The 15,347-nt window shown below is 37.4% G+C and overlaps 1 protein-coding gene across 4 annotated transcripts in view; it reads right to left on the bottom strand.

The window, feature by feature from the left end:
• STXBP6 (syntaxin binding protein 6) overlaps window positions 1-15,347 on the bottom strand; it is a 102,222-nt gene that overhangs the window by 51,401 nt on the left and 35,474 nt on the right. For 2 of the 4 annotated variants that reach the window (XM_051791347.1, XM_051791346.1), the window contains one exon: window positions 15,128-15,313. The exons of 1 other annotated variant lie outside the window; for it this stretch is intronic. In XM_051791347.1, the coding sequence (XP_051647307.1) occupies window positions 15,128-15,281 (154 nt within the window). In that variant the 5' untranslated portion in view covers window positions 15,282-15,313. Of the gene's footprint in view, window positions 1-15,127; window positions 15,314-15,347 lie in introns of those variants that run through there. One more of the 4 variants, XM_051791349.1, reaches the window with a different exon arrangement.

Here is a 15,347-nt window from a genome sequence, read left to right as displayed (position 1 = left end):
AAGAAAGCAACACTAAATTCTTTAGAAGTTATCAACTGTACATCAAGCACTTACTGGTAAAACGCAAAAGATGGGGGAAGACAACAAAATCATTTTAGAACATTCTCTGCATTTCAGAGCAACAAAACAATCCCAAAGGTGCACATGTGAAAAGGGCTGACACATGATCTCACACTGCACTTGCTTTCAAAGAACACCCAATTTTTTAGAGATGTCCACACAAATCACTTTTTACTGCTCAAATACTATGACCCCCTTCCAGATTCCAGGCCTTATCAACACAGGGTTTGCATCTATTGATACACATCAGTTTAGTACATCAACCTCCTTTTACATGTGTCAGTCTGCTTGTTCAATTCATTACAGTCAACAACAAAGGGAATGCAAGCTAATTTATTACTTCTGTTATTTTTTCTTTTTATACTGTATTATACTGGTGAAGAAAATCCTGCAGATCCTTATGATATTTGAAATAACCAGAAATAGTATCTTGACACCTTCCTTAATCACATTTTGAATGTTCTGCAGCCATCACCATTTCCAGTGAATGATTTTCTTTGTGATGTATATTAATTTACATTGTGACTATATTAACTTATGCTTGCTACTCCCTTAATCCAGATTCCATTTCAAAATAGTAACTATGATTACCAATAGCTAAAATACAAAATCTATGAACACGTGCCCCAGAGGTTCTGAGCCTCGCTTGTGGTTGATGATATGACACTTAAAGATGTGGCCACAGAGCAGATGCGAGCAGAGGAGTTGCACAGTTGCATCCTTGTGATGGAGGCTGCACATCATGCTGAGCACAGCTTGCACAGTCTGGCGTCAATTGTCCCCTGAGACTCCCTGTCATCTGTACCTCAAAAAGATCCTGCTTCCATTTGCTTTAAAAAACGAGACAAAGCACTAGCCAATGTTTTGGGTAATAAGAAAGCACCTTTGGAGAGGTAATCCTGCAATCAGCTACATTATGATTTGAGGGTTCTCGTAGCATACGTTTTGGTACTCACTATTAAGTAAGATAAAACTAATTTCTACACAAACTGCAGCCACAGTGTCAAAGAATGAACCCGAAAATTTAGACAAGAATTCTTAATTTTATATTAAAAACACTAGAAATGGGTAGTTTGCCCCTTTTCTTTACAGTACTAATTACCCCTTATGCAAGCTTATAGTCACTTGGTAACTTGGTGGTAACTGCCTTTGTTTCAAGAATATTGATAACTAGGTTATGAAACTACTGGTTCAGTAAAAATAACATCTTAAAATAAAGGACATGCCAGTCAAGTTATTCCTATTTTAGGAAATTCTGAGTACTCTGAGTCAGATTGCTTTGACAGATAAAAGGACACAGTCAAGACAGAGCTTAACAAAGTTGCATGTGCATATATTATTTTAAGTTTTGAGAATTTGTTGAATATCAATTCTATCCAACCCTTGAGATATTTGTAATATGCTCAAAATGAAAAAAAAAACAAACATGCTTTAATAAAACGTTTCTATAATTAGGAAAACAATTTTAATATCAGCCCATGAACTGATGAATTCCTGTTATGATTGAAACTGAATTGTCTGCTTAGGCAGCACTCAAAGAATTTGCATCTTTTATTCTATTTTCTATGTACATACAGATGTTTGACAAACTGTGTTATTAACATGTCAAACTATGAGAGATTTTTTTCTATGAGAAAAAATAAGGCACCATATTCCTAAATTTTTATCTGCACTCTTTTGCAAGGAATGCTGTAAGACAACTTACAACAAATAGAGGAACTAGGTCAAAGGCTAATTTTAAGACATATGAAGATGTATATGTTGAGATAAATTTGTATTCGTCTCTCCTGTGGTGTTTACTGAAGCCTCAACACATGGACAATGTAACAGACTATATTTTATATGTGTACATGATAGTATTTATGGAGAAAAAAAAAAGAAGCGAAGAGTCTGTAAATTCTCTTTGCATTGAGATTCATACGCACAAGAGAATGAAGCTTGAACAACAGTAAAGCCAAAAAGCTCTCCTTGAGGGAAGGAGTAATATGCTTCAGCAGGTGGAAAGGAAGCCAGAGCACAGCTAGCTAGCTAGCATGCACAGAATAATACAGTTGAATCCCAAACACTTAAAAGAATGCAAAACAGTTGTTTCCAGTGCTCCATTCCCACAAACGTGTCCTAATGAGCACTCATTCACAGCCAAAAATACAGTTCTAAAAGACCTCTCTAGTAATCATTATTTCTTTGCTTTTCTGTGAGCTTCTTACTTTTTCCAAATAGTTTTAAAACCAAGCTCTGTGAAAAAAAAACAAAAAACCCCCACAAACCAAAAATATCCAATTTCTCTGCCCTTCTCCTATGTGCAGAAGCTTCCTGCACACAGTTGACAAGCAACTGCCAGGACTGCTTTAATCAAGTACCAGCTAAATGATACCTTTTGATCTCCAAACAGACAATCACTAACAAAGCATGGAGTTCACAAAACCCAAAAGAAACAAAACTTCCAATGGACTGCAGACAAAGTGTGCAGGGAGAATAAGAAATTGGAATTATGCACTCCAAGAGATTCCTCCTGAGCCTGGAATGAAGCCAACTGATAGGATATCAAATTTTCACAGAAATGGCATAGCGGAAGCCTGGGTTTACAACTGCAGCAGAATTCCAGAAACAAAAGGAAAGGGAATGAGAAAAACAAAGCAAAACAAAAATATGGTCCAAAAGAGCAGATGAGATATTGAGAATTAAAGAGCTTGACTGCAAGATGGAAAAGTCAGACAAATGGACTCCTTAAAGAGAACAAGAAGATAAAAGGGAATGTAATAATCACAGGAGGTTAACAAAGATCAGCAACATTACCAGTCTGCTTTAGGAACTGATGAAGTTGGTACAAGTAATGGTTGACAAAGGAGGAATAGTGTTACGTTTTATTTGTTTCAAAAAAAGAGTAGATTGTTGCATAGAGTAGGACAGCTGGAAATTGAGTTAAGCAGAAATAGCGGCAAGTGGACAATGGCTTGTTACTAGTGAATATTCACATTCAGGAAGGAAGTGCGCAAAATTAAAACAAGAATTAACTTTAAGTGAAGCAACTATGTTTAGTGACTGAAATTTCTCCAAGCAGCAATACCAATGTATGAATAATACAATTAATTAACTATAAAGAAAAAGTAAAATTTTAAAAGTAGAAGTAATAAACAGAAATCTTGCCAAAGTAAAACTTCCACAAATCAGAAGATTAAAAGAAGCTGTCCACAACAGATTTGCTTTAAAATAGGAGTTACTTACAGAAAGAGGGAATTTCAAACATCTTTTTCCATCCTTTAAAGACATTTTAGATATTCAAAAATGGGAAAGCCACCATGACACCAAGCTGATTCCCCAAAATCATGCAGGTGTTTTTTAAAGAGAGAAAAGAGCAAATGGAAAGAATCAATGTTTGAACAGGTCCACAGGGAAGCAGAGAGGTGAGAACAGTCTTTATGAAATCCTTCAAAAAAGTGACCAAGACTGAGCTGAAACAGCATGAAAACGTGGTTATTAATAAACACAATAGACAAAGCAGAGCTGTATAAAGTCACAAACACAAGTAATTCTTAGGAGATTTTCTCCATATCACTAAACTTTGAGTCCACAGCAGTAGTACACCTCTGGTCATTCAAGTCTTTGAGACTGTGCTAGCTAGTTAAATGAATGGTTAAAACTAGTCTTGACAATATTTCTACCGTTGAGGCTGCTGCTCTGAATCCTTCCAGCAGACTGCCTGAAGGACACCAGTGCCGCAGTAGACACTCTATTTTTTTAATATATTATTTAACAAGTAAAGGCAAGACTAGATGATCTGTCAAGGCCCCTTCCACACTGGGTTGTTCTGTCATTCTCTGATTAGTGTAACATAAGGACTGAAACATGACTAAACAAAGGAACATTTTTGTCATATTTAAAAGGTTGCCAGAGACTGTAATGAAATGTTATTTCTCATCACGTGGATCACAAACCTCCACAGCCATGAGAAGCTAGTGATTAAGTGCTTTAGTCCTCACAGTATCTCAGTATAGACTGAAAGTCCTATCTTGCAAAATAGCAACATCATGCTTCAATATATCATTGGAGTCAAGAGAACTATGTAGTTCTACCAGCTTGTGTAGCTGCAGGCGTTGATTCTTTTCACTCTGCTCTTCCCCTCCTGACCCTTCTCACTGACCAGGACAAAAGGTATTTGACCTGAGCACAAAAATGTTTTATTAGGCTATATCAGGTTCTAGTTAGAACACAAACAAACCTCACCTTTGGTTAAAAATAATACAAACTCAGATCAATCATAGAACACTTCCCTGGATGTGTTCAAGAAACAACTGGACATTACATTTAGTGCTATGGCTTAGCTGACAAGGATCTTAAGAGGTTTTTTCCAACCTAAATGATTGTGTGATTCAATACTTCAAGGTAACATATCCAAAGGCAACCTTGCTTACTTTTTTTTTAATCTCTGGGGGTTAGGAGGAAACAGGTGATGAGAGGAAAACATATTTTTAAATTTAAAACTACCAAAAAAAAAAACCCTAAAAAAAAAAAAAAGAATTTATTTGGGAGTCCAGATGAACAAAACATTAATACTTCATGGCTTTATCAGTCAATACATACAGTGGTTTTCAGTTTAGAATCTTTCTAATGTCACTGAACAAACCCTCAGTGTTTCCAGTTCCCAAGAAACTTCAAAGGATCTCTTCAAGTCCTTTCCAATTTTACGTTCTTTTGCTTCCCAAATACCTTTTATTATGGACTGCACACTGGGCAAACAACCAGCACTCCCTCAGATGGTACAACTGAAGGACAGTTTGTGTATATTGGTATGCTAAACTTACGTGGGCTAAACCTAAGAAAACTATTCTTAAAAGAAACCATGATATGTGAGTACAAAACAAAAGCAGACAAAAATCATCCCAGAACCTTTCGAAGAGTTCTCTATCTAGCTGTTTTTCCTTTTTAAGTAAATTCAACAAATTTCAGCTACCTAAAATCTTCTCAGTATTTTAGACAACTTTAGATATTCCCAGACACTTGAACAGTCAAGTTTTCTTTAGGGATCTGTCATTAATGTGAGTGAACAAATATAACTGGAGGTTGAAAGCTTTTGTTTATTTCAGTTTCCAATTTTCATCTCACTCAGAAAAAGCATACTTTGTGTAAATGCTTTAAATACATTTTGTAAACACTTCTCTTGCTACAAGTAAGAGGATATTCTTTTAAGAGTTCTGTTCTCTTCCAAGTCATTGATCGAGTCACAGAAAACCACTCTTGCCATTACTACTGTGTTCCACAGAGTGACACAAGACAGATTTAGGAAAACTAACACAGCAGGGGCTGATATCATATTTATCCATGAAAAGCATTTACTAGTTATTTCATCCAGCAAGAAGTTTATGTTGCAGCTTCTCTTCCAGCTGAGCCTGTCCTCTGCAGACACACCTAAGGAGACAATATGAAAGGACAACTAGATGCCTAATTTTCCAATAACTATTTAAATTAGGGGCTAAAACTACTTAAGGAATTTCACTGCCTGAAGAATATGTTCCACAGTATTATAAAGTTATCTCAGACCCAGCCCCTAAAAATTTCACCCAAATGAAGTTTTCCTCAAAACACTAATGCTGGAGAATTTGTGTGGTTTTAACTTGATCATTCCCTGAGGCTACTGAAAGTTACTGTGTGCTGCTGAGCTCTAATGAACAGAAGAGCAGCTGACAGGGTGTGTCAGACTTTCTCTATGAAGTTGTTCCAACTAAACAGTTACTAGAGATTGTTTTAACTTGGACAAACGTGTAGGCTCCTCCCTGATACAAGGTCAACAAAACTTTGCATAGTTTATATTCTCTCAGCCTCCCCACCCTTCATATGTTGTTTTTTCCTTCTTGTTAGGATATGCATTATCAGAGCACAAAAACAAAGTTACGTAAAAATCTCAACGCAAATAGACTGGAGGAAAAACAATGCCTGCTGTAAATGCAGAGCAATTGTTTGCTGAAGCACATATACATGCCTACATGACACCATGAGCTTGTTTTTATTGCTACAGTCTGAAATATTCAGATATTATAGAGTGAAGGAAGACTGGACAAAATTAGTTCATTAATTAATTCCCTCCCTACTGTGTTTTATAGGTGTTTCTTGCTACTTAATTGGTGTCTGAGTTCCTGGGGCAGCAATATGGATAAACTGGGGGATACAAGCAAAACACACTAGAAAAATCAAGCATCAGTTCTGACATGTTCTTTTCCTATTTAATTTGCTTTAAAAGGATTATTTATAGAGTGAAGTCCCAAACAGAAAATATTTGGAGATCAGGACTGTATTATTCACCTTTTTCTTTCTCAAGGCAACCATAAAACCTACCTAATGATACACAAGCTTGATGTAGCATTCTAATCAGTTTAGCAATTCCTTTGTTAAGTACTTATGTGCTGCTGTACACTGGAAATTATTTGATAGTACAGTCTTTAATGGTCAGATGTATGGTGAAAACTTACAGGATTTGACTCACACAGCTTGGAGTACTATAAAAGGATAAGATTTTAATCTGATGTTTACCTACTAAAAGAGTTCGTAATACAGTAAGCACTGGTCAGAGAGAAAGAGAACTTCTGATTTTCTTCACAAGACAATATTACTTCTAAGAGCAGATCTAAACAGCAATCGACAGAAATACTTTCTGAAATACAATAGCAAGGGAACAATCCAGAAGTCTTCTGCCCAGTATGATTCAAGTTCAACAATCCATACTGCAGTGAGTCAGGGTATTTTGCATACTACACTCCAGCATCATGAAAACTAAGAAACTGTTCAAAATGAATCCTACCTCAGAGCAAAACACACTGTTTTTAACTGTTATGGTACTACAAGAATAGCTTCTGCCAAAGTTAGCAATTAGGGGATACTCACACAGGTCTTACATGCATGGTTGCTGTACTTCAACTTGAAGGAAGAGCTATCGTGCAAATTTCTTACGTACAGCCCTACTTCTAGCTCTGCATTTTTATCACAAACAAGATAGCAACAACCCTGCCAAAAGCCTCACTTGGACAAAGAATGAACGAACCATTTCCAAAGACACCATGACATTCAAACACTTCAACCTGGCATTAAACTTGATGCAAGCATCTGCCATATTTTGGGCAAAATGTGGCACTGAAATACACTGTACTCACTGATGCAAGGTACTGCCAGCTCTTGAGGAACACAAACCTACCCAGCACAAGTAATTACAAATTGAGAAAGCTCTCCAGAGCCCCCATCCTCTTCTGTACATGAAGGGTGGAAAGGGAGTCTTCAACATAACTACTTATAACAACGAATAATAACCTCATCAAGCTTCCTTTATGATGAATGGGGTAACAAACAGCTCCCAACGTACAGCTTTGCAATCAACTTGTTCATGCATAAAAACTTACTGCATCAAAACAGGCTTTGTATTTATAAATATTAAACCTATTCCTCTTAACTACTGGAAATTTACATCTGACTAAATAAACAGATCTGATACCTCATTTTTCCCATCAAGTTTTCTATGGTTTTGTTTTGCTCACATTTTTTTCCTTTCTAATTTTTCCAAGATGATCTTCTTTGAGATTTCTGAAATTTTTCCAAGGAGTTCATATGTGCTTGAAGTGGAGGGAAAAGCAATTCCAAAAGATCAAGTCTGAATAAAACTGAAGACAACATTAATAACAAAAGTTTTTTGGATTGACACATCATTTTAAAAAAACTGAAAGTGATCACAAAGTCACAGAGTCATTTAGGTTGGAAAAGACCTGAGATCATTGAGTCCAGCCTTTGACTAAACACCACCTTGTCAACTAGACCATAGCAGTGAGCACCACGTCCAGTTGTTTCTTGAACACCTCCAGGGATGGTGACTCCACCACCTCCCTGGGCAGCCCATTCCAATGTTTAACAACCCCTTCTGTGAAGAAATTCCTCTTGATGTCCAGTCTGAAGATCCCCTGGCACAGCTATGTCCTCTTGTCCTGTCACTAGTCGCCTGGGAAAAGAGACCAATATCCACCTTGTTACAACCTCCTTTCAGGTAGTTGTAGAGAGCGATAACACCACTCCTGAGCCTCCTCCTCTCCAGGCTAAACAACCCCAGCTCCCTCAGGCACTCCTCACAGGACTTACTCTCTAGACTCTGCACCAACTTTGTTGACCTTTTCTGGACACATTCCAGCACCTCCATGTCTTTCTGGTAGTGAGGGGCCCAGAACTAGAAGCAGGACTCACGGTGTGGCCTCACCAGTGCTGAGTACAGAGGGACAATCACTTCCCTGGTCCTGCTGGTCACACTATTGCTGATACAAGCCAGGAGGCTATTGGCTTTTCTGGCGACCTGGGCACACTGCTGGCTCATGTTTAGCCAGGTGTCAATCAGCACCTCCAGATCCTTTCCCGCTGGGCAATTTTCCAGCCACTCTTCCTCCAGCCTGTAGCAGAGTATACAGTTGTTGTGACCCAAGTGCAGGACTCAGCACTTGGTCTGGCTGAACCTCATACCACTGGTCTCAGCCAGTTGATCCAGCCTGTCCAGGTCCCTCTGCAGAGCCTTCCTACCCTCCAGCAAATCCGTACTACCGCCCAACTTAGTGCTGCCTGTGAACTTACTGAGGGTGAACTTGACCTCCTCATTCAAAACATAAATAAAGATATTACTCAGGACTGGATCCAATATTGAGCCCCAGGGAACACCATTGATGCACAATAAACTATTAAGCTTTATCAATCTGCTACAATTTTATTCTAAAGAAAAAAAAAGAGCTGAACAACAGACACATAACTGCACACCTTCAGCTTGCAATTCAGACACTATTTCCTGCATGCAAATTCGATCAAGTACTGTATTGGGAGGATGCACAGAAGCACACATATATTCTTTCTCCACCTTAAGAAGAAGGAAAAAAGAACAAACAAAACCCAAACACACTAATCTTAGACTAAATGCTTTCAAATGTGTAATTCTGCAGCTCTGCTGTAGCAAGATGCCCTCCTAACCAAGACTCTTGTGAAAAAGGACTGGTTACATTAAGTTGGACAACTCAGTCAGGAGGAATCAGACCATCAAGACATATTAAGGGTATTATTCTGGATACAATCAATAAATGCAGCCTACCTTCCAATCCAGTTCATCACTTTCCCTATTCTACTCCAATAAATACAGAAAGATCAATAATGAAGAACAGCAGTTTAATCTGGCTTCCACCCAAAAGGCACCTGTTTTGTTTTTCAAAGACCCTTAACATGACTTCAGATTTTTAAATTCCTCCTTTAAAATGGAATTTGGCAATTATTATCATTAAGAGCAAGTGATATTTGGCCTTCTAAAACTCCTTGTGGGAATCATAGAGTTAAAATATCAGAAATATCTAACAAAGACAAAACATGTGCTGACAAAGAAAGGAAAAGAGGCCTGGTTAAGAAGTGTATTCAGTATCACAATCATTTATTAGAAATAGATGAAGGTAATTATATTTTGAAACTTTAATATGAGCACTGCACACTAAACGAGCATCCTAGCAAATTCACTGAGCTGTGATGCACCAGAGAGGTTGGTGAGATAAGCATTACCTTTGTCTGTGCTGCCAGTCTTCCAAGCCGCCACATGGGATATGTCTGAGCCCAACCAGTTACATTCAGCATTACTGGAAACAATGGCTTCCACAGTATCTAGAGCCCTGGGGGGAGCAGCTAAGAGTAGATGGAAGCTATATGTGCACATTTAATATATATTTAGACACACAGAGTACTCTACATTAATGTAACCATGTTATGCAACAATTCAAAAAACATCAGTGCTCTCCTTTATCCAGCTTACAGACAGTTTAGAGCAGTGAATATAGAAGACTAGACCACCATTCAGTATATGTATTCTTCAAGGCTGATCGAATCTCTCATGTCAATCATGTCCTATTTTGGATAAATAATTAAAAATTCAATGAAGAGTCTGACATCTAAGTGGGTCACACTGAAAGTGAGTATCATGAACACTGAAGTATCATTCTCACTCCCCAATACAACATTTAAACGGAGGGAAAATACCCCCGTCACCCCTATTCCCCCCCAAAAAATACTGAGTAATACATCAATACACCCTATGGGCAGAAAAGTACAGCATTCTCCAGGAAAGCAGTTGGAAAATGAAATTTACTTTGGTTTCTCATGTCCTGAAAAGGAAACATGAGAATCCTCTGCACTATAAGCTCCTGAAAATTGGATGTTTTCTTCAAGAAGAAAATACAGAAAATAAATTGGGAGATTGTCACTTCATTATAGTAGCAAAACTCAAATAGAAAATAAGAACACACTAGGAGAAAACTGAATTCTTTTGATATCAAGTTCCTTCTCACTACTTTCCAATTTTTGGTTCAGCCACCATGCTGAAAACTCAATTGCACTTAACCTGTCCTTGAACTCACCATGAAATTATGGCCAATTTCAGGCAGCCACATCAAGTGACCTTAAAAGGAGCAAGAGATATAGGTCATTCCTGGGTAACATTCTATTCCATGAACAGCCAGTATAGGAGGAACAATAAATTCGTAATTGGAAAAACAACTTCATGGTACCATGGACTACAGCCAAAAAAAGTCAAGAGTACAAAAGCTCATGTCGGAAGTGTAAGTGATGTGGTTAGATATCAGTTGTAAGTGCACAAATGAGGATATTCACAGAACTATTTGAGCTCATAAACCAAGTCTCTGTCTCTCCATAGAAACAGAAGTGAAAAAAAATAATCAAACCAAATCCCAAAAGCTTATTGTGCTAAATACAAACAGCTTTCTAAGTTATTGACTATCTTTTGAACAAATCTGTGATATAGTCAATAAAGTTAACTTTTAAAGAAGGCAAAGCCCCAACACACTCTCCCCCTGCATGTGCATCTTATTTTTGTGTATTATTTCTTATGATTTCTATGCATTTCCTTTTGGCTTTTCTGCCACCATTCTTGACAGATTGTACTTCTGCATAAAAGCCATTCAAAAAACCCCTGAACTGACAATATGCTAATTTAATTTGGAGATGGCAAAGAAAGAACACTATTAAAGTCATAATAGTGGGGAAAAGATGGGAAAAGTTTCACTTCCATCTTTAAAGAACTTTAGCTTTACACTCTAATCCTAAACATTTCAGCAGAAGGATTAGAAAGATTGGTGCAATCTAGCTTAGAGTTTTATGACACACAAGAATTCAAGTTCTAAAGGAACCATCTGGTTCACTCAGTTCACTGCAACTGCAACAGATATTTAATCCTGAAAGGTCAATGCCCCATCCATATATACAAACTGGAACACTTCCAATGCACTACAATATTAAAAACCTTTTTAAATAATAGAAGTTACTTAAAAAATGTAATGCTAGGGTGTCAAAGGAAATAACAAACAGAACTATGCACAAGCAAGTAGGCCGATGGCCTATATTTCTGAAGTGACCTTTTAAGTATTTTATACTTAACTCAGAATTCTAAATAAGGCTAAGAACTATTTTAAACAATTATGTTTCAATTATATAAGACAATGGTGACAAAATTAAAACTTAGATCTGATCCAATAACTATCACTAGGTCTGCTAGTGTGGAGGAGGTGATAAATATCCACTTTCAGCTTCGAATTTCTTGTCTTTTCTCTGTGTTAAGTCTTCTGCATTAAAAAAAAAAACACCTAGTTTTCGTTTTCTCTGTTCCGCCTACAGCCACCCCACCTCTGTTTCCCATCTGTCTACTCATTTCTTGCTGTTCTTCAACTAAATAACTCCCCAAAGATCTGTCTTGGCTCTGTTTGCCAGTTTAACTTGGCCAGTCCCACCACTACAGCAGGCTAGAAGGCTGCAGGTAACCCAGCTGCTTGGTTTCCACCAGTCTGTCAAGCAGGCTTGCTACAGCTTTGTTAACTTTATGTGTCTCCAGTTTCAGATTACAGGCTTTAGGTACACCACTTTGGAGCATTAAGGAATATTTCTTTCTAAACAATTCAGTATTTAATAATGTAAAATAAAAAAATACAGTACATACTTCAAATACCAATTTTAAGGAAGAATCTGCCTTATTCTTCCATCTTGCTCTGTTTAGTATTTGATTCTTTTAATGCTTCACTATTCCATTTCTGAGGTTTAAGGGCTGCTTAGCATCTCTATCCATGCTTACAAAAATGCAAATAAACAATAATTATGATAGCATGCATGTTTCCAACCCTGAAAGGAAAACACTGAAAGGAATTAATGCAATTTTTCAGTTACAAACCGAGCAATAAGTAAAAGTAGCTATCACAATCACTGATGTTTTATTTTTTGTACACGCCTTGAATGAAACTACAACTAGACAAGATACTTTATATTCTCAAATATTTATATCCCTTAAGGAGCCAGTTTCTACTTGTATCCTTTCAACTGAGAAATTCAGTTCTAAGGAGTAAACTATCAAACTTCTTTTAGCAAAGGCCAAATTGAATTAGTCCAAGGAAACTATGAACACACAGATACTCCAGTCACTATGTTTACCTAATACATGGCAAACCTGGGAAAAATGGGACAAGAGTCAAAGGCTGAAAAAGGTGTTTCCATGAAAGATGTTGCAACACTCGGCATTCAAGTATGTGTTTCTTGAAATGTAAACAGAAATTCGGAGCTAGCCACCATTGTGTCTGCTTCATTGTACTGAATTGCATCAAAAAAGGAAGGTCATCAAACATATTCTGTTATCCCAAGATAGACTGCCTGGGGCACAACTAAACTGCCATGTCCACATTAACTTACCCTAACTGAAGGGAACCTTTTTCTTCATTTGTAACATAACTTCTTGCTTTACAGCCATCAGGAATAGCAAAAAATCAGTTTATCCTTGTCTCAATTTCTTTTAAACACAGTGGCAGAAACCAGTTCTCCCTAATGCTTGGTTTTGTGCCTTTGATGATTCCCAAGTAAATAACTAATTGCACTTGACCCTATTGAATTGCATCATCTTTCTAATCAGACTCTTTGGGTTTCTAATACTGACATCAAACAAATATAGCCAGGCAGTCCTCTCCCTAGTCACTTTGTTGCCTACTGAAATAATCAATCATACTGTACTTTCCATAATATAATCTATAAATATACATTAAAAAACTGGTCTCAGATCCATGAAAAACCCCACTAACAGTGAGTCACGTGTGAGGGTTCTTGCAATACCACTATGAAGCTTTTCAGTGCCTGCCACATAGTAATTTTATTTAGATCTTGAATGCTTCTCCTTATCATCAGTGACAAACTCTGCTCAAGTCAGGACATCTGCTGTTTCTTCCTTACTCATAAACATGCTATCCTGTTGCAGAAAACCAATAGAAGAGAACAATGTCTTAAAATCCATGATGGCTACTACACATCAATATGGGGTGCGGGAGCTGAGGAAGGGCTAAGTTGTCCAGAATGGCAATTTAAAAAATAAAATAAAATAAAAGCACACACACACCCCACCTATTGAATAGAGTTAGTCTAGAGAAAATTATAAGCACAGATGGCATCTCTAACCTTCAATCATGAACAAGGGTATCAAGCACCTGTGTATTCCAAAACTTACAGCACAAATCTAGAACATGATTTACAGGAAAACGACTTAGAAAAAAAATTGGACTGACATTTGAAAAACTGGATTTCCAAAGGAAGAAGAACTGAGTTTTGCTTCAAAAGGTTAGTGATTTGAACATTTCTTTAAGAGATGGGAGACCTAGATTCAGTTTTCTCTACAACTTGAGAGGATTGAAACCTGCAATCCCTTACATCCAACAGAGTATGCCAACCACAAGTCTAGGGAACAGCCTAGTTGAATCAATTTTTAAACCCTTCCTTGAAGCTCTGTATATGGGAAGAATGGCTGAGGTCACTTGGTTTGTTCAGCCTGAAAAATAGGACTCTGAGGGGAGACTTCAGCTGCAGTCCACAGCTTCCTCATGAGGAGAAGAAGAGGGTCACGCACTGATCTCTTCTCTCTCATGACCACTGTGGGAATGGCATGAAACTGTGTTAGGGAAGGTTTAAGTTGGATATCAGGAGAAGGTTTTTTACTCAGAAGGTGTTAAAGCCCTGGAACAGGCACCCCAGGAGAAGTGGTCACAGCACTAAGCCTGCTGGAGTTCAAGAAGCATTAGGAAATGCTTTCAGACAGTGCCATTTTTGGTGTTACCCTGTGCGGGATCAGGGGTTGGATACAATGATCCCTGTGACTCCTTTCCAGCTCAGGATATTCTATGATGCTGTGATCCTATTATGACAGGCAGAACACTCAGCTGAAAATGAGAAGTCTTCTGTTTTGTGTCACTGACCTCAATATGTATGTGCATATTCTCTGCAGCTTGTATTTTAACATAAGCATTTGCATATATGCAGACAAATAACATCTCATTCAATAACATTCAATAAATGTACATTTTGTGGGCACTGTGCGATGTTTTAGAAGTAGAGTCACTGGGGTTTACTTCCTATGCTTTGAAATTTTTAATATAGTTTAAAAAAAGTAAAATTTTAAGGAGTCCATAAAGTACTATCCTTCATTTAGTCCAAAAATAATTGCAGTCTTCTGAGATTCATAGAGCACTTCTTCCTCTGACCAGTAGTTGTACTTCCAGCAAGATGCACACACTCAAAGGGAGCAACTGATATGCCTAAAAACCTAAGTGACTAAATCACCATAGAATACCAACAGTATTCACACATGCTCAGTTGTCAGACATTGAAACATGGTATAAAAAAATTACATTGTATGCCATTTTAATATCCTGAAAAGTTCATCCTTCTAAGAAATATCTTAATTTCAATACAGAAAGACTGTTACCAAATACGCTATTTGTTCATACTCTGCAGCCTTGCTGTGAGAGAACACAGCATAGTTTTTTTAAAAACAATGAAATCACCTGTTCAATTTATTACACTGTATAAATATTAATAGCCTTGAGCATGTGGTTCTGCAAGATGAAAGGTATAAGTGCTATAATTCTCTGATTACATTATTTTAGGATTGAAATCACTCAGTTCTTTATAGCTAGAGATGACTTCTAATCAGTTAATCTAAGATAAGCCTAAACAGATCACTAGATGTCCACATCATTAATCTTACCTGACAGGCAGATGTATGTTAAATATTCACCCTGACCCCCAGTAGCTAGGAAAGGAATCTTTTTTTTTGTTCTTCTTTTCACTTGAACAGCTCCCAGCATCCTTTCATCATGAGGGGCAAAAATTTCTTTGCTGATTGCAGATTTGGCATTCATTGTAGATCACAGGTATAGCCAACTGCTGCTTTCTAAAATAAAATCATAAATATAAAATAATATTAG

This window comes from Manacus candei, unplaced genomic scaffold (assembly GCF_025592945.1).
Source record: "Manacus candei isolate 608988 ecotype Guabito, Panama unplaced genomic scaffold, ASM2559294v1 h1tg000033l, whole genome shotgun sequence".
NCBI classification, from domain to species: domain Eukaryota; kingdom Metazoa; phylum Chordata; class Aves; order Passeriformes; family Pipridae; genus Manacus; species Manacus candei.
The sequence above is the reverse complement of the archived record's forward strand: the minus strand, read 5'-3'. Positions and strand labels throughout refer to the sequence as shown.